The 26533-nt window shown below is 41.1% G+C and overlaps 1 protein-coding gene across 1 annotated transcript in view; it reads left to right on the plus strand.

Moving 5' to 3' along the window:
• The window catches only part of LOC126469549 (uncharacterized), a 444554-nt gene that overhangs the window by 234194 nt on the left and 183827 nt on the right, over positions 1 to 26533 (plus strand). The window contains exon 2 of the mRNA XM_050096667.1: positions 9201 to 9305. Within this exon, the coding sequence (XP_049952624.1) occupies positions 9215 to 9305 (91 nt within the window). The 5' untranslated portion in view covers positions 9201 to 9214. The remainder of the gene's footprint in view (positions 1 to 9200; positions 9306 to 26533) is intronic.

The following is a 26533-nucleotide window of genomic DNA, read 5'->3' on the forward strand; positions in this document are numbered from 1 at the left end:
GCACAGCTTCATGGAGACGGTTGCGAATGGTCCTCGCCGATACCCCAGGAGCAACAGTGTCCCTAATTTGCTGGGAAGTGGCGGTGCGGTCCCCTACGGCACTGCGTAGGATCCTACGGTCTTGGCGTGCATCCGTGCGTCGCTGCGGTCCGGTCCCAGGTCGACGGGCACGTGCACCTTCCGCCGACCACTGGCGACAACATCGATGTACTGTGGAGACCTCACGCCCCACGTGTTGAGCAATTCGGCGGTACGTCCACCCGGCCTCCCGCATGCCCACTATACGCCCTCGCTCAAAGTCCGTCGACTGCACATACGGTCCACGTCCACGCTTTCGCGGCATGCTACCAGTGTTAAAGACTGCGATGGAGCTCCGTATGCCACGGCAAACTGGCTGACACTGACGGCGGCGGTGCACAAATGCTGCGCAGCTAGCGCCATTCGACGGCCAACACCGCGGTTCCTGGTGTGACCGCTGTGCCGTGCGTGTGATCATTGCTTGTACAGCCCTCTCGCAGTGTCCGGAGCAAGTATGGTGGGTCCGACACACCGGTGTCAATGTGTTCTGTTTTCCATTTCCAGGAGTGTAGTTAGGAACCTGTTAAGATAGATAACGATCACTGTCATTGAATATACCTCACGTAACCTTTGCAAATATCATAAATCACGTTTGAAATTTTCTACGGTCTACGACACATTTCTGTGTTTTTATTTAAGACTCAACAACTAACAGAACTACGAACATCATCAGTTAACTCAATATTTATAAGTAAGCTCAACTTGGTTCTGTAGGCGATCGTTACATTTAAATATGTAAAAACAATCGGAACAAATCGTTAATTATGATTGCATTAGCTAATTCGCCTGGGTTACTGACAATAGTGGTAACATGTATACCTGACTCATATGCCATAGGAGCTACGAGTAGTATCTCTGCAAATTTGAAAAATTGTTCTGCGATGAAGTGTTTAGTATCATATACATTGCTGTAAAAGTTCGTACAGAAGTGTTAACTTTGCGACCGAATTGAGAATATATGTTCATGAAAAATCCATCTGCTCCAAGAATCAGTTCCATTTAGATAATTTCAGAAAACATACTGGAAAATGTTACATACATCTTTGTGTTACTAGCTCTGTTCCAAAGATGTAATTTGTTTGTAATCCTGTAACATATTTACAGTAGTAAGATAAGATACTAAAACAGGTTTCAAGCTGAATCATGTATTTAAACGTACATGAGCAATGTATACTTTTACATACACGATTATATTACTAATGTATAAAAGTGCCTATTGAACATTAATATATATCCGAGGAACATGGATATCAGCTAACTGTAGATTTGCATCATGGATCCAAGATTACAAACAGATCTCTGCTTCTCATCAAAAAGTTCTCAAAACCAACCTCTCAAATGTCCGGAATAGTTATAGTTGACTTTCCAAACAGGCAACACCGACCATTTATTTACAAAATGGGTAGACAGATTCCGGTTACTCTATCTATTGCTAGACGAGGATGGAACTTTCAAAGGGAAAACTGGCAAACATTCCCGAAAGAACTTGATAAAGCTATCAGAGGGATTCCTGCTTCACTTGAAAATTATGACAGATTTATTGGTGCCGTAATCACTACTGCAAAGAAATGTATGCCAAAGGGTTAAGTAAGGAATATATTCCTGAGTGGAGCCATGAATGCGAAGAACTTTATGAGTCATATATGGTGAATGGTTATCCTGATCTAGCTCATAAACTGATTCAAAAACTGAACGCATCAAGAAAAGAGAAGTGGATCGAAATAGTAACCAAGTTGGATTTTGAGTAATCTAGTCGCCAATCCTAGAGCTTCCTGAAGACGTTCGGTGGAAGTAACCTGCCAATTCGGGTAGATCACTCAGTGACGCCAGTCCAAATAGCAAACAGAATTATTTGATTTTCGAAAGCCTCACGAAACCAAACCATAATAAAAATAAAAATGGAGCTTGGCAACATTCGTCAAATAACACCTGTTGGTACACAATTCTCTCAGGACTTCACATTGACGGCACTGAAAACGGCTCTCCAGGGTGTAAGGACAAGCAAGTCATCTGCTTTTGACGGGATACCGCCTGGGTTTCTAACTTGCTGTGGGAAGAGACTAGGCTTCGGCTAACAAAACTCTTTGTACCAGTTCCTAAATCAGGATGTCTACCAAACTGTTTCAAAAGTATCACTGCCCGGAAACCGAATAAACATTTAGTAGAAAGTTATAGCCCAATAGCACTTCTCAGTTGTTTTACAAACTTTTGGAGAGATTTCTATTAAGGCATAAAAATACCGGGAAATTTGCCTGTAGAACAAGCAGGTTTCAGACCAATCACGAGGTTCACAGATCACCTTCTAAACTTAAGAACACACATCGAAACGGGATTTGAGAAGCAAATGAAGACTTCTACAGTTTTCGTCGACTTAACTTCCGCTGACGATACAGTGTGGAAAGAAGGGCTCTGATATAAGCTGATCAGAGTATTTCTCTGCCAAACAGTATTGACAAAAGTCAATAAAATGCTCCCAGACAGGCACTTACGTGTAGTTCAGGGTAATCTCATATGCAAAAGACGACAATTAAATAATGGACAACCACATGGGTTAGTAATATCCCATATATTTTCAACCTTTATATTCGTGACTTCCCTGAAACCAGCGCAAAGGAGTTTGGGTATGCTGACGATCTAGCACTTGCGGTTCAGCACAACGAGTCCAAAAGTGCCGAAATTACTCTTAACTGATGATTTCAACAAAATACGTAAATATTTCCTCATGTGCAGACTCAAATTTAGTCTTCCTAAAACCCAAGCAGTTTCAACGTAAACAACAAAGCGGCAGATTATGAAATGGAGGTCCGTATGAACTACACACACCAAAAACATTTTGCATCACCTCGGTTCCGAGAGTTCCGGAACCTGTACAGAAAATTGGAATAGAGATCAACATAAACAACATTTCCGCCCCTATTTTGGCTCATGAAAACCACGCATTGCACGTTGTACCACCATACGGCGAGACCTTCAGAGGTGGTGGTCCACAATGCTGTACACACCGGTACCTCTAATACCCAGTAGCATGTTTACTTGCATTTATGCATGCCTGTATTCGTCGTAGCATACTGTCCACAAGTTCAAGCCACTGTTGTCAAGATTGTTCCACTCCTCAGCGGCGATTAGGCGTAGATCCCTCAGAGTGGTTGGTGGGTCATGTCGTCCATAAGCAGCCCTTTTCACTCCATCCCAGTAATGTCTGGAGAACATACTGGCCACCCTAGTCGAGCGATGTCGTTATCCTGAAGGACGTCATTCTCAAGATGTGCGCGATGGGGGCGCGAGTTGTCGTCCATGAAGACGGATGCCTCGACAATATGCTGCCGATATGGCTGCACTATCGGTGCATGGCATTCACGTATCGTACAGCCGTTACGGCGCCCTCCATGAGCACCAGCGGCTTACGTCGGCCCCACATAATTGCCAGCCCAAAACAACGGGGAACACCCACCTTGCTGCACTCGCTGGGCAGTGTGTCTAAGGTGTTCAGACTCCAAACACGTCTCCGACGATTATCTGGTTTGAAGGCATATGCGACACTCATCACGAAGAGAACGTGATGCCAATCCTGAGCAGTCCATTCGGCATGTTATTGGACCAATCTGTATCGCGCTGAGTGGTGTCGAGGTTGCAAAGATACATGGTTTTTTACACCTGTAAGCGGGTTTAGTGACATCTCGGTGCAGTCAAAGGTACTGTGTCTGTGATACAATATCCACAGCCAACGTCTATCTTCAAGAGTTCTGGGAACTTTGGTGATGCAAAACTTTTTTGATATGTGTAAACAGTGCTTCCCTACCAGAGTCACCTATATTTTCTTGGAATTATTCGTTATAGGACGCTGTCTTCCACGAAGCATCTAGAAAAAACTTCTTGGAAATTAAGAAACGAAGCAACCTTAACCGGAAACTCTGCAGTATTAGCTGGGGAGCATGAACAGATACACTTTGAACTTGGCGCTCAATTTAGTGTTTCCTACAGTTGAATATTGTGCTAGAGTGTGGATGAACAGTCCTCACGTAAACAAGATAGACACTCAGCTCAATACAACCATGAAAATTATAAGAACTACTACCTTATGCTGGTTTCCAACACTCAGTTACACAGCTCCTCATCTGTTAAGAACACAGGAGAACCTGTAGAAAGAATATCCCAAAAGAATAAATAATCTTCAACTTCTCGTCCATAAATGTATTCCCAGCTTGAGAACAAACACACTTCGTTTCAGAAATCGACCCTGAGAGCGGTCAAGCAGCTTGTTGATAGAAACCTTACCACTGAAAACAAACGGCATGAAATCTGGACTAGAAATGATCAACCTGAAGTGCGATATCGTATTGATCCTGTACAGAGACCCAAAGCTTCGAACTCCCACGGCATGAGTGGAAGAGAACAGGACACGGATTTCATGCATACAACCTGCAAAAACTCTGCAAGCTGCCCAGCCCAAGCTGTGACTGTGGAGCACCGAACCCGACCATCTGTCACATTGTCGACGAGTGTAAACTGGGAGCTTAACTAGGTGACCCAAACGACTTGGCCACAGCATCAAGCCTTGAATTAATTATGTGACTGGTCATTAGAATATAATACCAGTTTTTAATGTACTACATGTATTTTTGTCTCTTTAATGTTATGTATTCTCGAGTGTATTTCATGTGTACGATAAGTAAATAAATAATAACCAAGTAACTTATGATCTGTTATAGGGTCTGTATTACACATAAATCGCTGAGAACTACCACGTTGCTCTCTGTAGTCTGTTCTCATTCTAGACAAGACACTGGTTTAGTCAGATAGCTGAACGCATTTAGTAGTCACTGTTGCTGTAATAGTTTCTGAAAACAGAAGAGTCCTCTGTAGCGTAACGAAGGCTACCTCTACACTCTTTTATCCCAGAACGGAGCATCAGAAATTATTTTGTATTTCGTGATCATACAGATGAGTTTCCTGAACGGTTACCATTGGTGCACACCATATGCTGAGTTAGACAAATCAATTGTTACGTCAGCTGTCTACAAGGTCCAAGGTTAAAAACGGTAACAGTATTGAAAAATAACTTTTCGGGGAAACATCACAAGGAGCAGACGGTAGTCACTGTCATTTTCCGGTGAGTAAGAAGGCCTTACAGTACGCTTCGTCATCATACAGCAGTTGACCAGCTACATTTGACCCCCTTTGAAATGAAAAGAGGATAGTTTTAGCTCAACGTTCCAAGGAATTGGGTCCATTAGAGATAATTAACATACTTAGATGGATCGATGGTAAAAATTTTCTGCTGCTTTGTACTAGAAATCATTCCGGGATTTTCATTACGAGATTTATGGAAACCTAAGTGATACAAGTCGTTAAGGATGGTTTCCTATAATTAGTTGCATTTATTGATAAAACTACTTTAACTTCGCAGTTATACTTACAAGGGAACCTCCCCATCGCACCCCCCCTCAGATTTAGTTATAAGTTGGCACAGTGGATAGGCCTTGATAAACTGAACACAGATCAATTGAGAAAACAGGAAGAAGTTGTGTGTAACTGTGAAAAAATAAGCAAAATATACAAACTGAATAGTTCATGGGCCACATAGGCAACATCATGGACAATATGTGCTCAGGAGCGCCGTGGTCTCGTGGTAGCGTGAGCAGCTGTAGAACGAGAGGTCCTTGGTTCAAGTCTCCCCGCTAGTAAGAATTTTACTTTCTTTATTTTTGCATGGTTATTATCTGTCCGTTCGTTCACTGACGTCTCTGTTCACCGTAATAAGTTTAGTATCTGTGTTTCGCGACCGCATCGCAAAACCGTGCGATTAGTAGACGAAAGGACGTGCCTCTCCAATGGGAACCGAAAACATTTGATCGCAAGGTCATAGGTCAACCGATTCCTCCACAGAAAAACACATCTGATATATTCTATACGACACTGGTAACGGCATATGCGTCACATGACAGGAATATGTTGGCGAATGGGTAAAAAGATTCTTCTACCTTGCCCGATTTAGGTTTTCTTGTGGATGTGATAATCACTCCAAAAGAAGTGATGAAAACATAAGAGTTTGTCACATAAACTGAAAATAAAAAAATTAAAACTTTCACTCGATGGAAGAATTGAACCAAGAACCTCTCGTTCCGCAGCTGCTCACGTTACCAAGAGACCACGGTGCACCTTCCTTGCTAGTGTCCTTGATGTTGCCTATCTTACCATGAACTACTCAGTTTGTATATTTTGCTTATTTTTTCACAGTTTCACACAACTTCTTCCTGTTTTCTCAATTGATCTGTGTTCAGTTTTTCAAGGCCTATCCACTGTGCCAACTTATAACTAAATCTGAGGGGGGTGCGATGGGGAGGTTCACTTGTTAGTAATTTACTCTAAGTCATGCAATATTGTGACTACCACATGGTTTATATCATTATAGAATCGTTCATGAGCAAAATGTTTCATAAAGTACGACCGATTACAGAGAGAATATAGCAACAGGCCCACATAATGTACATATAAAATTTCGGTGAAAGTTGTGAGACGATAAATGATTTTTTTTTATTTCCAGTTTCCATTGATGGCCAAATAAACGCAGGTATTAACTTAACAACTCACGTTAGTGTTTCCGAAACAGTTGAGACTAAGTTGAAATACAATATTCAACATTAATCTTAAAATGCTCTTCCCGAAAACGTTACCGTTTCAGCATAGTGGTTAGTGAAAACTTTATTGGCTTTACTAGGCTTCCCTGCTCACATAATCCCAGTCATTTATCCACAAAACTAGAGCATCGCTTTCTAGACTCACCAATTCGGCAAAAAATCTGGCTGAATGACGAAGGGAGAAATCGCCCTATCTGAACTAGTAAGTGGTCCAAATACTTTACAGCTTGTAAAGTCCTGTAGTAACTGCAAAAGTCAGCCCTAAATATTACTTTCCAGATTGATGACATCTTTATGACGAGGAGCATAGAGTGGTCGCAGGCTTTTGGACAAACAGAGTATCGATGCAACTGGAACCATCACTCTACCGGAGTGGCCAGCAGTTGTCATTCTTTTAGAATTCTTGTAAGAACTGCTCAATCTTAACAGGGACTAACTTTAGATACATTAAGAGAATAAAAAGAAGAAACAAAAATTCTGATATGATAAAATTACCATGGCAGTACTGTAGCAAATGGCTGCATTATTCAAGTGCACATATCGTCAAAAGTAATCTGAGGGCACTTGTTTACGGTGAGTAGATTCCACGGAGAGTTAACTTAGGAAGAGGGAGCCTTACCTGCGATAATCAAGGTCTTGGTCAAACCAGTAAACATTGACATAAATTGATGTGAATAGGAGAAGGGCATTTTTATACGGAAAATAACAGTGCAGCTGCTATTAACAGGAGGTTTGAAATTCAGTATAACTTGCAAAAACAGATTGGCAGATACCCTCTAACTCAATTAGAGTGGACAGATCACCTGAACTTCTAAGTGCAAACATGAAGCAGTCAGTTGCAACGTCAGTCACTTATTATGAGGCTCAAGTTGTATGACGAAATGCATTTCAGTGAATGTTAGCATTAAACTAATCACAAGAAATTCTTGAAATTAACTTTATTTTGCTGTGCAGTAATCCACGTGTTATATGTTTTCAACAAAACCCACTAATGACGGTGATTTATCTTTGACACTAGTTTAGGGATCACAAACAATGCGCGTCATGTCAGACCCACATATTCGATACTGTCAACTATGTACTTTAACTACGTCCTATATCAGGCCTTTGTAAACACATCTGTAAGCAGATGGGACTGTTGCTATTTTGACGACACCAAACAGTTGCCTCTGATACTACATATTATAGGCTGATGTGACACAAGCCCACTCGGCTTAGTTCTGATGTCGCATACTCTTGAACATGCAAGAATATTGCCTCATCAGTAACACGGTAAGGATGAAGCGTAGTTATAATTTATATCTCTTAATGAGTGCTACATTTACTGCCAGTGCGTATCCATTGTACATCAGAACTAATACTGTAATTTTTCTTGTCTTCGTAGATTTATCTCTACTGAACTTTAACGCTGTAACGCTGTTTGTGCATGTGAAGCTAGGCTTTTGCCACAAATCTCTTATTACGATCAAAGCTTTGATTCTAAATTGCTTTCAACAATGAATAACTCACTCATATATACGTTTCCAATTAGTAAGTCCACTCTGTCGTCTTCTTCCTTATAGTTAGAGGCCCTTTACGGAATATCCTTCGGCACACGTGATCGAGTCCTACAATTCTGCACAGGCACCTCAACATTACAGAACCACTTCTTTCCTCATGTAGAATATTTACATAGCTCAAATTAATGAAAATCTTTACCATAATGTTGTCTTAGTAGAAATGCATAAAATACTATGTAGATTCAAATTATGCATTTTAAGCTTTAGTGAGAAATTTATTTATTTTTTCTCTAAGATTAGATTAGAGCTTCTGTACGAAACGCATAATGCTAATGTGATAGTAGCTAACCACATACTATTAGTGCCTCTAAGTTTGTGCTAAAACATACTTACCGTAGAAAAAGAACGTTTCAGGTTTTGATCCTGCTGTAGCTTTTACTGCATTCAAAATTATAAATGCTACAGCTATGAAAATGTAAGAAAGGCATTTTATTACTCCACGTTAACAGCGAAATTGTATTCTCTCTCTAAATTTTCATTTATCTGGAGTGGTGTATGTGATATAGAAACACTTCCCACATAGGTAGTTAACTATTCGTATTGTTATTAATATTATTAATAATATAAATCTGAGCCCACACTTATCTAGACTGTAATAATAATAATAATAATAATAATAATAATAGCTATGATAAAGATGCACCTCACATTCCAATTTTTCAAAGCATAATACCTTAAGAAAATGTAGATAGTTGTAGATTGTATTCTTTTCCAGACATTAATGGTTCAGGTCTGTATAGTTTCTTAACCATTAAGTAGTTTTTACATATTTTTGGAATGAAGAAATATGTATGATAGTTATCTCTATCAAAATTTTGTAGAAATAGTTTTAGACATATTTTACTTAATGTAGCGATCATGTTTTGAGCTTGATTTTTTCACTTTTTCGTTTGATTTTTTCTTTGGTTGCGCCCTGCTCCTGTAGGCGCACGTGAGCTAATGAGCCGGCGACAGACTCGAATTCAGCTTACCCCGTCCGAGCCCGCAAAGTCGTCCCGGAGGGGACGGCTTCCCGCTCGACTACAAATACGTTAGTATTCCGCATGCATCCTCTCTGAGCACTCTATTTAGATTTACTATATTGTGTAGTAGCTGAATGTTCAGAATGTCCTGTGGAATATGTTAGTTTTCATTTACTCTGAACAAAAAATACGGAAACGGAAATAAATTACAGTAAAATAAACTTGAGAAATCATATGTTTGTTACCAGCTGTGGCTGTACTGATTTTTTTAATACTTCTTTATAAACAGCTTCAGTCTAACTACAGACAACAATATTCCCAGTTTTGAAAGCAAGTTAGAATTCTCTGTGATGAAGGGATATTACGTAATAGGGATTGGTACTTCTCTAATATTCGAAACCAACACGAGGAATAAAATGAATAAGCTGCCGTAATATCATATTTCCTACACAGTCTTAGAGAATACGTGCTCCAGTTCAAGTATACAGTGCCGGCCGTTGTGGCCGAGTGGTTCTAGGCGCTTCAGTCTGGAACCACGCTGCTGCTACTGTCGCAGGTTCAAATCCTGCCTCGGGCATGGCTGTGTGTGATGTCCTTAGGTTAGTTAGGTTTAAGTAGTTCTAAGTCTATGCGACTAATGACCTCAGATGTTGAGTCCCATAGTGCTTAGAGCCATTTAAACCATGTTATGTATACAATGTATCGTGGCAACATCATGGACAAGGAACTTATTGAACGGTCAGAGAAATAAGATAGTACGAGCAAGCAAAAATCAATTTAAGATGAGGGTTAGAGTTCAACGTCTCGTTCCCTTCGAGTCACCAGAGATAGAGAGCAAGGTTGTCTGGGAGTGGGAGACGGCCGTTTCCTAGCATTTACTGAAACGGTTTACCTAAGATTGCCTATACTGCGTTCTAATCATTATTTTGCATATTACTACTCCAGGACCTAAAATTTTACTGAGCATTTTCCATTCCGTTTCCTCATATCACACTTTTAATCCAGTTTTTCCTGTGATTTCGTGATACGTTTGATCTAGAAACTTCCTCTTCCTTGTTCTAGATGTATTCTTTCGAATATTATCTCTTTAGCTCCTTATCCCACTTTCTCATGATCTTGTCGAAGACCAGATTGAAGAGACTCGGCGAGAGACGATCGCCTGGCCTAACTTCAGTGTTAATTTTGAAGGGTTCGGAAACTTCTAGTAGGAATTCAACTTTTGGACTTGTGACTAGTTGCCTGATGGTTTTGTCGATACCTGCTTATTCCAATGTTAGGAATACTGTCTGTCTGCTTACCGAATCGTAGCCTTTTTTGAGATCAACGAATGTAACAAGTGCGTTAAGGTTCCGCATTGTTCTTATCCTGAGGATTATTTTCTATTCAAATATTTGCTGCGGGCACGATAAACTTTTTCTGAACTCTGCTTGGCAGTCGTCAGTTGTGTGTTCTGCTTGGTCTTCTATATTATTCGGTAGACCTTTGGATATAGTTTTGTCGGTGAGTGGAAGTAGAGATATACCTCGGTAATGTCTGTCCTGTCGCCTCTTATGTCGCGGATAGATAACGGTTTGTTCCCAGTTGTCCAGTGGTCTTCCTTTCTCCCAAAAATCTTTATAACATCATAAAACATGGTTTCAGATGCCCGCTCCGCTCCCAGTGTACACGTTTCAGCTATTATCCCATCTCCACTTGGAAACTTTGAAAACATTGTAGCAGTCCCCGGTATTGTTCTGTTGAAATTTGTAACTATTGTCTTTATTCGTTTTTGTTATATTTCCGTTTGCTTATTCGAATTCATTGATGTCAGTTTTCTGATCTCCTTGAATATGTTCCAGTCTCCCTCCTTTTTTCAGAAGATCAATTTTTTCCAAAGCTGTTTGTCGACGATCTATCCCTTGGTCACGTATCCTACTCCACCATCTATGTTTCCTTTTGTTGGTGATTGTTCTGATTCATTCACCGTTTCTATCAATGCTTCTCTGACCTCGTCCCAATTTCCCATCTTCTTTGTGTGAAGCTTTTTAACGAATTTGCTGCTGTTGTCTGACAGCAATTATGTTTCAATTTTATCGACTTTCTGAAGTTTGAGATTTAGTATTTTAGGTTGAAATTTGGCTTTGATTTCTGTTAAAAAATAGTCAGAATCTATAATTAGTCTCCTTCTGGCTCTCACGATCATGATTTATCTACGGTTTTGTTTAGTTATTGTCACATGATATAGCTGATATGGTGCTGTGGGTGTATTGAGGGAAGCTCCGGTCTTCTTCCTCTTTGGTAATTTTCTGAAAAAGGTTGATATTAGGTTTAACTCGAATTGTCTGCAAAAGTTGATGAGGCTTCCTCCATTCGTACTGGTGCGTCTGTGTGCAAAAAGTTTCCTACTTTTGCCTTGCATTTTTCTTATATGCCGATCGGTACGTTGAAGTCTCCTACGAGTAATTTTATATTGTGAGTTCGTAGTTTTGAAGTTTCATTTTCAATTTTTTTCCAAAACTGTTCGACTTTTTCTGCCGGTGCTGTCGCTCCTGGAATTCTGGTTATTCGTCGTGTTTTATTGTCGATAAAAGAAATCGTACTAGGCTAACCTGGAACCACTCTATCGAACGGGCATGTAAAATTCCGCTTTATAAATAATTTTGTTCTTAAAGGGAGACAAACCGACAATTTCCGTCGACACTGAAGAGTCCGCATGAGAGATACGATGAGCAGTATTTGTTTGGGATGACTCCAGATACACATAGCAAAAACGAAGTGGAAATATCTTTCGAAACACCAGAGAAAAAACACCTGATGGCTCTTAGGAGGGACCCTAAGTGTAATATTTCTTGATTCTTCGTTAACCTGTTTGTTCAAATACTCAGTTAGTAATTAACAGGTGGATATTAATAACAGTAAAATATGTATGGGTACGCATCTGGAGCTCTTTATAGCGGAGGGACTGCAGAAGCTAATAGCCTGCAAGCTATATGTACGGTAAGATTCAATTGAAGAATTTAAAGCAATAGTAATACAGTGGTGAAAGAGACATTCCACAAAATGCTAGGCTACTATCACGAATGATTTAAAAATAATGATCACCATTTTGGAAACCTTCCCGGGTACTACTAACATAAGGGATGTAAAGAAGAGTGATTCCTTTCGCACAGAGACTCATTTAGCAAGCCCTCGGATGCTCATCCATCGTCAGTGGCAGAAGATGCGAGAACCTCTACCTGCATTGTGGAGCGAATTAGCACTTAAACTCCGAGAATGTACGTTCCAAGAAACAATATTTTATTTCCTCCCATAACTTCACGCGGAATGGCTTTAAAAGTAAATTCAGAGGAATCAAAACTCTTCCGGAAAATTTTCGACAGTCTTTCGTCCCGCAGCCCGTTCTTGAGCGCAGCTTCAGATCGGAGAAATGATACCAGCAACCGACTTACCAAATGTTCGAATGTGCGTGAATTCCTAAGAGACCAAACTGCTAAGGTCATCGGTCCCTAGACTTACACACTACTTAAACTAACTTATACTAGGAACAACACACACCCATGCCCGAGGGAGGGCTCGAACTTCCAGCGGGAAGGGCCGTGCAATCCGTGACATCGCACCTCAAACCGCGCGGCCACTCCGCGCGGACCGACTTATCACCCCACTCTCCTTTGCCTCCCGCGCGTATCCTTGGGCAGTATACATGAAGGCATATAGATCATACATGTTTGAGACCTATTTCATTAGAGGTAAAATTATATTTACTCAAGGCATACATAGGCAGAAGAAATAAATTTACAGAAGCCAACCAAAAAGCAGATTTTGTTAGAAAGTGAATTTTAACTGACTGTGCCACTAGACAGTGTCTAGTTACCAGTGCCTGAACATGCTAGTAACTGTAAGTTTTTATTCTCGTGCGCACATCGTGTTGCTCTGATTCTTTAGGCTATAACTCGTATCGCTGGGACCTAAATCAGGCGACCTACCGATATTTTTGTCTTCATGAACCTGATATTGGGCCTTAACCACAGTATCCTATATTTCGAAGGGTTAATTTTTATCAATACTTATCGATGTTCCCGTGTTCTGATTCTACACTCCTGGAAATTGAAATACGAACACCGTGAATCCATTGTCCCAGGAAGGGGAAACTTTATTGACACATTCCTGGGGTCAGATACATCACATGATCACACTGACAGAACCACAGGCACATAGACACAGGCAACAGAGCATGCACAATGTCGGCACTAGTACAGTGTATATCCACCTTTCGCAGCAATGCAGGCTGCTATTCTCCCATGGAGACGATCGTAGAGATGCTGGATGTAGTCCTGTGGAACGGCTTGCCATGCCATTTCCACCTGGCGCCTCAGTTGGACCAGCGTTCGTGCTGGACGTGCAGACCGCGTGAGACGACGCTTCATCCAGTCCCAAACATGCTCAATGGGGGACAGATCCGGAGATCTTGCTGGCCAGGGTAGTTGACTTACACCTTCTAGAGCACGTTGGGTGGCACGGGATACATGCGGACGTGCATTGTCCTGTTGGAACAGCAAGTTCCCTTGCCGGTCTAGGAATGGTAGAACGATGGGTTCGATGACGGTTTGGATGTACCGTGCACTATTCAGTGTCCCCTTGACGATCACCAGTGGTGTACGGCCAGTGTAGGAGATCGCTCCCCACACCATGATGCCGGGTGTTGGCCCTGTGTGCCTCGGTCGTATGCAGTCCTGATTGTGGCGCTCACCTGCATGGCGCCAAACACGCATACGACCATCATTGGCACCAAGGCAGAAGCGACTCTCATCGCTGAAGACGACACGTCTCCATTCGTCCCTCCATTCACGCCAGTCGCGACACCACTGGAGGCGGGCTGCACGATGTTGGGGCGTGAGCGGAAGACGGCCTAACGGTGTGCGGGACCGTAGCACAGCTTCATGGAGACGGTTGCGAATGGTCCTCGCCGATACCCCAGGAGCAACAGTGTCCCTAATTTGCTGGGAAGTGGCGGTGCGGTCCCCTACGGCACTGCGTAGGATCCTACGGTCTTGGCGTGCATCCGTGCGTCGCTGCGGTCCGGTCCCAGGTCGACGGGCACGTGCACCTTCCGCCGACCACTGGCGACAACATCGATGTACTGTGGAGACCTCACGCCCCACGTGTTGAGCAATTCGGCGGTACGTCCACCCGGCCTCCCGCATGCCCACTATACGCCCTCGCTCAAAGTCCGTCGACTGCACATACGGTTCACGTCCACGCTGTCGCGGCATGCTACCAGTGTTAAAGACTGCGATGGAGCTCCGTATGCCACGGCAAACTGGCTGACACTGACGGCGGCGGTGCACAAATGCTGCGCAGCTAGCGTCATTCGACGGCCAACACCGCGGTTCCTGGTGTGTCCGCTGTGCCGTGCGTGTGATCATTGCTTGTACAGCCCTCTCGCAGTGTCCGGAGCAAGTATGGTGGGTCTGACACACCGGTGTCAATGTGTTCTTTTTTCCATTTCCAGGAGTGTATATTCCGTTAAAACATGTTTTACAAAAAATATTTCTGCATGCTAGAGACCGCCCGTAGCCTTCACCTGCCAAATATGCAGCTCCCTTGCATTCAGAACTGTTTTCGAAGTATTGTTGCTTTCTGCCAGAGCGTACCTCCAATACTTTCTTTATCGTAAAAATAAAGATTTTTCACAACCTTGCTGTGTCATTGACATGTAGGACTGGTTTTCGCTATATCATCCCTACTATATAGCAGGTCTCCGTGTCCTAGGTAACAGACGTCATTTTTATTTTAAGTGTTACGTGGGCTAATTTAATGCAGTTTTACAAGACACGGGTGGTATTCGGTAGTAATAAGAAAAAGGACGTTAAATTGAAACGATACCGTTGCACAGACAATTTCAAATCTCAAACATCTTTGATGTATATAGACCGTGTAGTCATGCAATGTCACTACGCCAGTGTGGCGTAGTGGATAGCTTGTCTGCATAGTGAACAGAAGGCCTGGGTTCGAATCCCGGGCTTGGTAAAAAGTTTTATTCGTAGTTTCAGTCTGCATATATACAAGATGAAGTTGATTAGGCATTTACATCCTGCTGACGACGGGGTTATTTCAAACTACTAGCTCAGATTGGCTGTAGATAGACCGGGAAACTGGCGATGCCATCAACTCAGTAACGCTCCCTATCAGATTTAGCGATATCTGATTCTGTAAGGTCATACCTAGACCATAAGTTTTCAGAAATGTTCCTATTAAGTTTGAGGAAAACTTATATGCTGCTCGGATGTGAAAATTAGAGAGTAATAAGTTTCCAGAAATATTCCCTGTTCCGTTCATCGGGTTAAGCTAGTTTATTACGGATTAATTCAACAACATTCAAAAAATTGTATCTTTCAACTTAAAAGTCAGGAAAATAACTAAATTTTAAACTATTCAACTTGAAAAACACTGTATAACATGTAAGGCTATGAGTAATCATTATAAAAATTTCTTTAATACACTCATACCTACCTGACTCTCAAATTAAGACATTATTAAGAAAAAATTGTACAATAAATATCTTTGGAAATGAACTGGCATAAATATAAATGTCTAAATAAGTACAGGGCATAAACCGGGAATAGATACGCTCCAACGTGCTATTCGTATATGTATTGCTAAGAACCACTACGAGAGACAGGAAATTAAATACTTCAAGGAACAGACTCACGTGAAAGACGTGATTCTCGTTGTAGTGAGATTCAGATATGAGGGGTGTCTGGTTGGGTGACATATCTGAGTGCTAAAATACGGTTTACATTCAACTGCCAAGCAACATTTCTTCATAAATCTCATTATACAACATACAGAGCAGCACGAAATTCAACGCAGGGAATTTACTGCTTGCATTTAATAAAATATCTTTGACATATTGTTAGGTTATTAGACAACTCCTTAATCTTTTAAGGCTTTGTCCTTCTTTCTAGCACTGTTTCCATCCGAGATATATGTTGCATCTACTGACACCGATAAACTGTTAATTCTTAGTCTGTTACTTACAATGTGTCTGCAGAAATATCTCTGAGAACGAAAGTTTTTATTTTGTATAGTAACAAGAGGTAATGTTGAATTTATATTGATTTTGCGTGTACAGTACTTTCATTCAAGAGGCTGCTATCGTAATTTAAGTGTGTGACTGGAAATAATGTCACCCGAAGTTATTTAATATTGACTCGGTGTTGCGATAATATTTAATGCATATCGCTTACTAAATATAACCTTCTGTATTAAAACTTTTGGACAAGTTACATTTAACACCAGAAAATAACTATTAACAGCCGCAGTGGTGATACTTGTAACGAGCAAGTACGTCGTACCGGCTGAGAGAGTAGCTGGAGGTGATAAGTAATTCTTGGTCTATTGATTGCATTAACACCCCACTTACGTAACATAGACAACCAAAGCTTTCTTGGTATTTGACACGCACCGATGAAAGTCGCTAACAAATTAGTGCCTGAATACTCATTCATACGAATTCAGTAAATTCGTTTCGAATATTTGATATTTGCTGTTGTAGAAACTTGCTTATAAACGTTACTGAACTTGGTATTTTGACGTCTCCTTTACAACGAGTAAACCAGATTAAACTCGGAACATAATTTGGGGGCTTGCGCAACTGGTCCAAGGGTTCACAAAGTAGGAGAAAGGTTTAAAACTTCAAACAGAAACCTAACATGAGAAGTTTCGTTGCTTTTTTTTTCAGGTGACGCGTTTTTTTCATAGGTATAAAAAGAAGTTAAACATACCACTTTAATGACTAGGCATACATTTCATGGGACTCGTATAGTAAAGAACTGGTATATAAATGCTGTTACTCGATTCTTTTTAGTGCACATTGAATTTAGAGCATAGCCAAGTATAGCGTTTAAAAGGGTCTCATAAACAAGAAGCAGAGACTGAAACTCATTATTTTGTACTATTAGGTTCCTCCTAATATGCAATTTGTACTGATATACACGTATGTCCGTTTTCTCATATACAGAATGCGTAAATATTTCATACATAAGATTAATAGATAGTACCTTAGGCACTTTTCCTTTTTTTTTTTTTCGAGGAACATTATATTCGCAGTGCGTATATTAGTACATTTGCCTGTTACAGAATGAATGTTAGCGTTGATCAGCTTCGAATGTCCTTTTGAGAAAATCAGTATGTCACTTTTGGAGTATCATACATGACTGCTCTGCGTAGTACAATGTTATGGGTCAAGTCAATTTTATTCTGATTGAAGAACGTCATGTGACTAACAAAACCTTTATTTATCGTTACTATTGGCACTTAATTACCTTCGTCACTCAGGCGCTTACCAACGTAACAGATTTCATTTAAAATAAAAGTTGACAAAACAATATGGCATAGGAATGTTATTTTTCATTAACACTTATGTATTTTAAAACTCTGACAATTACTGTTGTCTAAAGTAATTAACTGTAAATCCGACAACTGCTCTAAAAAAAGAGAGAAATAATATGAAACGCATCAGCTCGCGGAATAAAAAACTGTTTTTCTCGAGTGCTCACTTACATTAGTCAAAAAACACTAGAATTTATCGTAATATTTCAGAAGAGCTGCAGTACACTATAAAATATACGACATTTGATCGTGTACATGACCGAATTCGCATGCCGGATTAACGACCATTTGGCGCCATCTCCATAACGAGTGACGGTCCTCGCTGATAATGCAGAAATCCCATGCTTGGGTGGAATGCGATTAGGAGAGAGGCAGCGTACACTATTCCTGTTCGTGTGGTGTGAGCTGATATGTCCTCCTGCTACAGCAATAGGCAAAGAAAAATTCAGAGTCCATCCAAGATTGTAATTTGGGCTGACTACATCTGAGGCTACCAACTATTCGCCTTCCACCTGAAAAATTAACTCTTCTTTAACTATTAGGATTTGCATTTACAACAAGAGATCTTTTTGTAGCTCTCTGCATGTTGCACATTAGTGTAAACTTGCACGTAGTATAAATTTGCTGCATGTCGAAGGTAACGACGGTCTATGCAAGTTCTGGGCATGAACTGCTATTTCATGCATGCACTGGTATAGAATAAATTAATTTGTGTCTAGTGGTAAAGTGTCTTGTGGACATTTGCCTTTATACCAATTTTTATATTATGGCAGCCAGCTATTTCCTGTTTATTGCAGAATAACATATTTCAGGTCAGCGCCTTCAGGGGTGCCTAGCTCGCCCCAAAATCACCATATACCGAAACTAGTAAATATGCATTCCTGTCTATTTGTTATTACTGTGTATCAGATACAATAATGCTTCAGCTATTATAGCTGCAGATATGGTTTCTCGTTGTGGCAAGAAGTTTAAGAAGCGTTTTGCCTCCCGATCGTCTGAATACGCCCATGTTGGCTACTCATAACGTGGTATCTCAAACATTCTAGCCAGCGCAACATCTCGCAAATCTCCAGTATGTTCTTTTCCGACTTCCTTGACATACATAATTTCGAGGCAAAGATGCCACCTACCCACAGGGGATTTTCGATGAAGTGCTTTCATCTTACGAGGCAGATACTTTTGAATATTATCATTTTTATCTTCTTAATAAATAACTGAATTCGCTGTGAAATTTACTCGTACTTCTGCCTTTTGAGTGATACATGTTTCTTAGTAAGTGGCCACTTGTTTTAACATTTCGCTTTCGAGAAACTCCTCTTCTTTCCGTTTCTCATTTCTGTGCGTGTCACGATATTTGTTTTCTTCTCAGTTATCCGCATATCACATCTTAAGTACATACTCTTGACAGTTCAGTGAATAGCATTTTCAGTTGTCCCTCATCTTTACCAAACAGGTCAATGAGTTGAATTATGCAGCTGTAATGTTCGTCACCTGTAACTCAACTTCCGATCGCTCGTAACAGTTCGTACACTCCATACCTTACATGTATGTTGAAAGTAATGGTGATATTTCAGAACCCTGTCTGGTATTTCACAAAGTCTGCTCTGAAGAATGTGTATGACCCATGTGTTAGTAAACTGTTCTTATTCAAAACAAACAATTTCCTGACCATTGACTTTGGTCACATTGCCTTAAAAAATAATACACAGCAATCTGAAATATGGCCACCCTGAAGTTTATCACTGTTGACTGGTTCGCGCAGATGTAGTATTACTCGTTACAGGAACTGGAAAACACGCATTTAGTGTGTGATACAACGTGATACAATGGCCCAGAAGTTGTGGATAGAAGTACGTTAAACTTCTTCTTTCAAGCAACATGGAGCTGTTCAAGATTCTTGTCAAAGAACTGCACGAAAATAGCAGAATATGAGGAAATTATTTATGATAATTTGGGAGAAAATCTGTCAGATTTCCCATGAAATGCACACCTCCGAGGATAGAGTAAGAAGAGCAGTGATAGAGCAACAATAATGCTCCTGTTACTTAGTATGCAATCAATGAGGTGAAACGGTTTACTACCTAAAATTCGATTCCGTCAGTAAATTATCAAGTTAATTTCTACAAGGACGAATATTCTACATTTATTGTTGTGTAGAGGCGAAGTACCTGTCAACCATGATGGTATTTGTAATTGTCGTAGTGCCATGCCTGGAGGAACGGAAATTAATACCCCACCCTCCACTCATACCACCGACAAAGATACTCTGTAAATTTGAGATCTGGAACAGTACAAGATCGACTAATACGATTTGATTTCACGTCACCCATTTGAATGATGTACTTCATCGAATGGTCATTCGAGATATTAGTCTTTTTATCGGCAAGAGGACATAGATTCACCATCACGACGCTCCCTTCCACTTCGATGTTAGTGATCCTGAGCAGCCGTACAAAGGGTAGTTTTGAATAGCTGAAGAGCTGATGTCCTTTGGCCAGGGGAATTGGCGGAAAGCACTCTTACAAATTTAATTCCTATTAGGATAAATGAAGCCTGAAACCTCAGCACAATCTGAAGAGAATCTGGTTGGTGAGGTCCTAGTTGTCTGACGTATAGCATTATGTGTTGCAGGGATATTTTGAGTGAATTTTATGCGTCGCGATACTGCATACAGAGAGACTGGCGGTTGGGACTGCGAGTATCTTCTATTGAACTGAATCTTTTGCTATAAAATGGAAATTGTCAACAAATAACTAAGCTTTCACGTCTGACTACTAGTCTTGTATCAGTTTAGAACCGCCTGCAACTTTTTTATTTGTCCTTATAGGTTAAGGGCACCCTATGTATACTGAGACATGGAAGATCTGTATCATAAGGAACCACATATACTGATCAGCCAGAACGTTATGATCACATACCTAATAGCCGGTATGACCACCACTGCCACGAATAACAGCGGCGAAGCGTCGTGGTATGAGTCCTTGGTAGGTCGCCGGAGTGACTTGGCACTTTATCTGCACACACAAGCCACCTAATTCCCGTAATGTCCGGGTAGGGGCGATGAGCTCTGACGCCACGTTCAGTCACATCCCAGATGTGTTCGATCGGGTACAGATGTGGCGATTTGGGGGCCCAGTATATCAACTGGAGCTCGCCACTGTGTTCCTTCAACCACTCTATTACACTTCTGGCCTTGTGATGTGGCTCATTATCTTGTTGAAAAGTGCCACTGCCGTCGGGAAGCATGGTCGTCGTGATGGAGTGTACGTGGTCTGCCACCAGTGTACGATTCTCCTTGATCGTCATGGTGCTTCACACGAGTTTCACTGGACCTGTGGATGTCCACGTCAGTGTTCCCCAGAGCATAACGGAGCAGCGGCTGGTACTTTTCCGTTCCAGCGTGTAGGTGTCAAGGAGCTGTTACGCTGGAAGACGACGGATTCGCTTCCTCCTATCGGCATGATGAAGAAGGTATCGGGATTCATCGGACCATGCAACGCTGTGCCACTACGCCAGCGTCCTGTGCAGATGGTCACGTGCCGATTTGAATCATATGTGCCGATGTCGCAGTGTGAACATTGCCACACACATAGGTCGTCGACTGCGGAGGCCCATAATTAAGTTTGTTCAGTGCACTGTTTCTTCAGTCACAATTGTATTCTTCCCAGCATTGAATTCTGATGTTAGTTCCACCACAGTTCGCCGCCTGTCCTCTTTTACTAGACTGCCCGCCTTCGACGTCCGACATTTGTAATGAGAGGTGGTAGCCCAAGACAACGATGTCTGGTCGTGGTTTCACGTTGGTTTCTGCGTATGTTGATATACTCACTACAGCACTCCACGAACACCTGACAAGTCATGCAGTTTTCGACATGGTTGTACCAAGCTTTCGGGCCATCACAATCTGCCCTCAGTCACACTCAGATATACCGCGCTCCCTCCCTATTCTGCGCACGTGCATCACGCTCACTGGTACTACATGCACCTTGCGTGTGTCTGCCTAGCAGTCATTCCTCGCCAGGCGACGCTGATAGCGCCTGGACGGGTTTATATCGATTGTAGGTCGGTGCTCATAATGTTATGGCTGATCAGCGTAAATTCCTTAACTGAAAGAAGACGGTAATTCAAGTCCGAAAACACTCTAACATTTACGATCTTTTATGAAGGAAAATATTTTCGCTTTCGACTGCTAATTTCGCGCACTAACAAAGTGACAAGTAATTTAAACTCCCACTAGCATTTTTAAATCCATCCTGCTATTGACTACACAATGGTTCTTCTGTACATTTAAGAAAATTTTATTGTAACTACACAAAACCTCTCTATTTTTGTAGAATATTAGTTCACTGCACCTAGTGGGAATTAATAGGAAAAACGGATAAAAACTGAAGCGCGAAGAGTAGAAACGTATCACGAACACAGTATTTTCAGCATTATCACTAATATTGCATTGTCAATGAAAGTGAAACACGGCTGTAGTAACATTATCTGTGTTAAAATTTTGGGATACTGTCGACAAGTTTTGTGGGCACATGCCTGTACACCTCTAACTAAAATATCAACACCTATCCGAGCTTCCTTTGACCACGCCCCCCCCCCCCCTCCACTCCAACCATGGACCATGCCGCTGGTGGGGAGGCTTGCGTGCCTCACCGATACAGATAGCCGTACAGTAGGTGCTGTCACAACGGAGGGGTATCTGCTGAGAGGCCAGAAAAATGTGTGGTTCCTGAAGAGGGGAAGCATCGTTTTCAGTAGTTGCAGGGGCAACAGTCTTGATGATTGACTGATCTGGCCTTGTAACATTAACGAAAACGGCCTTCCTATGCTGGTACTAGGTAAAATATTCCAGAAGTAAAATAGTTCCTCATTCTGATCACCGGGTGGGGGACTGGAACACGATAGTAGGGAAAAGAAGAGAAGGAAAAGTAGGATGTGAATATGGACTGGGGGTAAGGAATGAAAGAGGAAGCCGCCTCGTAGAATATTTGGCGCCGAGCATAACTTAATCATAGCTAACACTTGGTTCAAGAATCATGAAAGAAGATTGTATACATGGAAGAGGCCTGGAGCAACAAAACTGGCTTCCTACGAATCGGAGCGTCGAATGTCTGATGTCTTAATCGCGCATGTAGTTTAGAAAATTTAAAAAGGGAAACGGATAGGTTAAAGTTAGATTTAATGGGAATTAGTAAAGTTCGGTGGCAGGAGGAACAAGACTTCTGGTCAGGTGAATGCAGGGTTATGATTACAAAATAAAATAGGGGTAACGCAAGAGTGGGTTTAATAATGAATAAAAAGTAGTAGCGCGAATAAGCTACTACGGACAGCATAGTAAACGCAGCATTGTAGCCAAGATAGACACGAAGCCCACACCCACCACAATAGTACAACTTTATATGCCAATTAGCTCCGCAGATGATGAAGAGATTGAAGAAATGTATGATGCGATAAAAGAAATTCTTCATATAGTTAAAGGAGATGAAAAATTAACGGTCGTGGGGGACTGGAACACGATCGTAGGGAAAAGAAGAGAAGGAAAAGTAGGATGTGAATATGGACTGGGGGTAAGGAATGAAAGAGGAAGCCGCCTCGTAGAATATTTGGCGCCGAGCATAACTTAATCATAGCTAACACTTGGTTCAAGAATCATGAAAGAAGATTGTACACATGGAAGAGGCCTGGAGACACTGGAAGATTTTAGATAGATTATATAATGGTAAGACATAGATTTAGTAACGAGGTTTCAAATTTTAAGACATTGCCAGTGGTAGATATGGACTTTGACCAGAATTTATGGGTTATGAACTGTAGATTAAAACTGAAGAAACTGCAAGAGGTTAGGAATTTAAAGAGATGAGACCTGGTTAAACTGAAAGAACCAGACGTTTTTAAAGAGTTTGAGAGAGAGCATTAGGGAACGATTTACAAATACAGGGGGAAGGAATACGGTAGAAGAAGAATGGGTAGCTTTGAGAGATGAAATAGTGCAGGCATCAGATGAGCGAGTAGATAAAAAGACGAGGGTTAGTAGAAATTCTTAGGTAACAGATTAGGTATTAGGTACTAAATTTAACTGATGAAAGGAGAAAATATAAAAAGGCAGTAAACGAAGCAGGTGAAAAGGAATACAAACGTCTTAAAAATGAGATAGACAGGAAACGCAAAATGGCTAAGCATGGAGGATCAGTTTGATTCGGTAAAAATGTTGGAACACGCGAGGCAATACTGCCCCTAGGACTTACCTTAGAAACAGATTAAGGAAGGGCTGACCTACGTTTCTAGCACTTTTAGACTTAGAGAAAGCTTTTGACAATGTTGACTGCAATACTCTCTTTCAAATGATGAAGGGGGCAGAGGTGAAATACAGGGAGTGAATGGCTACTTACAATTTGTACAGAGACCAGATGGCAGTTATAAGAGTCGAGGGTCATGAAAGTGAAGCAGTGGTTGAGAAGGGAGCAAGACAGGGTTGCAGCCTATCCCCGTTGTTATTTAGTCTGTATATTGAGCAAGCAGTAAAGGAAACAAAAGAAAAATTTGTAGTAGGATTTAAAATACATAGAGAAGAAAAAAAAACTTTGAGGTTTTCCGATGACATTGTAATTCTATCAGAGATAGCAAAGGACCTGGGAGAGCAGTTGAATGGAATGTACAGTGTCTTGAAAGGAGGGTATAAGGTAAACATCAACAAAAGCAAAACAAGGATACTGGAATGTAATCAAATTAAATCGGATGATGCTGATGGGATTAGAGAGAAATGAGACACTTAAAGTAGTAGATAAATTTTGCTATTTGTGGAGCAAAATAACTAATGATGGTCGAAGTAGAGAGGATATAAAATGTAGACTGGCTACGGCAAAGGAAAGCGTTTGTGAAGAAGAGAAATTTGTTAACATCTAGTATAGTTCTAAGTGTCAGAAAGTATTTGTGAAAGTATTTGTATGGAGTGTTGCCATGTATGGAAGTGAAACATAGACTTTACGTAGTTTAGACAAGAAGAGAATAGAAGCTTTCGAAATGTGGTGCTACAGATAAATTCTGAAGATTAAATGGGTAGATCATGTAACTAATGATGAGGTACTGAATAACATTGGGGAGAAGAGGAATTTTGTGTCACGACCTGACTAAAAGAAGGGATCGGTTGGTACGGCACGTTCTGTGGCATCAAGGGATTATTAATTTAATATTGGAGGGAAGCGTGGAGGGTAAAAATCATAGATAGGGGGATAGCGAGACAGGTGGAGAAGATTGCTGCCCTTCAGGCGGAACTAAATAAAGCTAAACAAGATCTGGAAAGGTTAAGGGGGGGGGGGGGGAGAGGTGAGAAGTAACAACAGGTTAAAGAAGAAATGGGAATATGACGTTCTCAGACAGTGTGGTTGGGAATGTGGAAAACAGATTTGACCTGGTGTCACAGTTGGAAACTGATGGGCTATAAGTAGATGAAGGAGTTTACAGGATACAAAAACCTTCCAAAAAGAGTTTGAAAGGTAAGAAGTCAGAAAAAGATTTGTAGAAGAAGGAAGTTCGTTGTTAGGTAGTTCACATGACAGAGGTGTTGGCCAACTGTTGCAGGATGAACTAGTGTCAGGTTATCAGGTCAGAAGTTTTTTTAAACCTAGTGCTAGTTTGGGTCAGGTGACAGAGGACGTAGGTTCACTTTGCAATGACTTCACAAAGGAAGACACCGTGGTAATAGTGGGTGACGTGGACAACAGCAAAGATAGAAACTGAGAGTGACCTGGTAAAGATAGCTTTAGCAACGAGACACACTGGTGATGGGCTTCTGTCTGTTCTGAGGCACCATGATCGGCCTCATTTAAACTCTTCTGTTTCGAGAGTTAATTTAGAGGTGGAATGGCTGCTTGGATCAGTTATGGGGTCTCATATCAGTGTGGTTCCTGCTGAGCCCATCAGCATGTGGGACTATACTAGACATGGCCTTCACCTCAACAGAAAAGAGAATGGGAAACTGTCTTGTCAAATAGCAAATAACTTAAGGGGGAGGGGGGCACTGTCACAAGTGGTAAAGTACCGGTGATTACAAGCGAGAGATCAGCAGTTTTTTTAGGGTAGGGAGGGCAAAAGCAAAAGATGTTCAGAGACAGGCTGAAAATGACATTCACACTGATAAAACAGGCAGCCAGAAATCAAATTATAATGTACACACTTCATGCAGACAGCCTCTGATTGAAACTGGAGATACTCAAAAATTGATAGGAAAATTAGTTTCATCCAGTTGTAACTCAGCCAGTGCACAAAATCAGTTATCCTTATTGCGTCAGAATTTCCGAGGACTGAGGGGTAAGCTTAATGATTTGCTTATTTATGTAGAAGAATTAGAGTTGAGCAAACAGGTTGATATAATCTACCTCTCTGAACGTCTTGTGACCACTGGTATGAATATGTTAAATGTTACAGGATTCAAGTTAGCATCTTATTTTTGTAGAGAAAATATGGAGAAAAGAAGAGCTGCCACATTTGTAAAAACTGTTTTCATTTTAAGTTATTGATATTAATAAATTTTGCTCAGAACAGCACTTAGAAGCCTGTGCAACAGAAGAACATTTTCATAATAAGTCCTTTACAATCTGGAGGCTCTTTTGTCCTGTCTCATGGTAAAAAACAAGGAATTAGTGAATGCTGGTGATTTTAATGTGGATTTATTGAATAGCTCTGTCAGTGAACAATTATTGCAGTCAGTAACACTATCTTTCAATTTAGTTCCTACTGTGAACTTTGCAACTAGGATATGTAAATGCTCTGAGACTGCTATTGGTAACATCTGTGTAGAGAAATCTAGGAAACCAGTACTTTTGACTCAAGCGGAAATACAAAGCATCCATCAATAAAGTTGCTTCCACTTTTCGAAACTCTTTTCCCCTATAGGTAACTCAAATCACACAGAAGTCAAAAAAATAAA

This window comes from Schistocerca serialis, chromosome 3, assembly GCF_023864345.2.
Source record: "Schistocerca serialis cubense isolate TAMUIC-IGC-003099 chromosome 3, iqSchSeri2.2, whole genome shotgun sequence".
NCBI classification, from domain to species: domain Eukaryota; kingdom Metazoa; phylum Arthropoda; class Insecta; order Orthoptera; family Acrididae; genus Schistocerca; species Schistocerca serialis.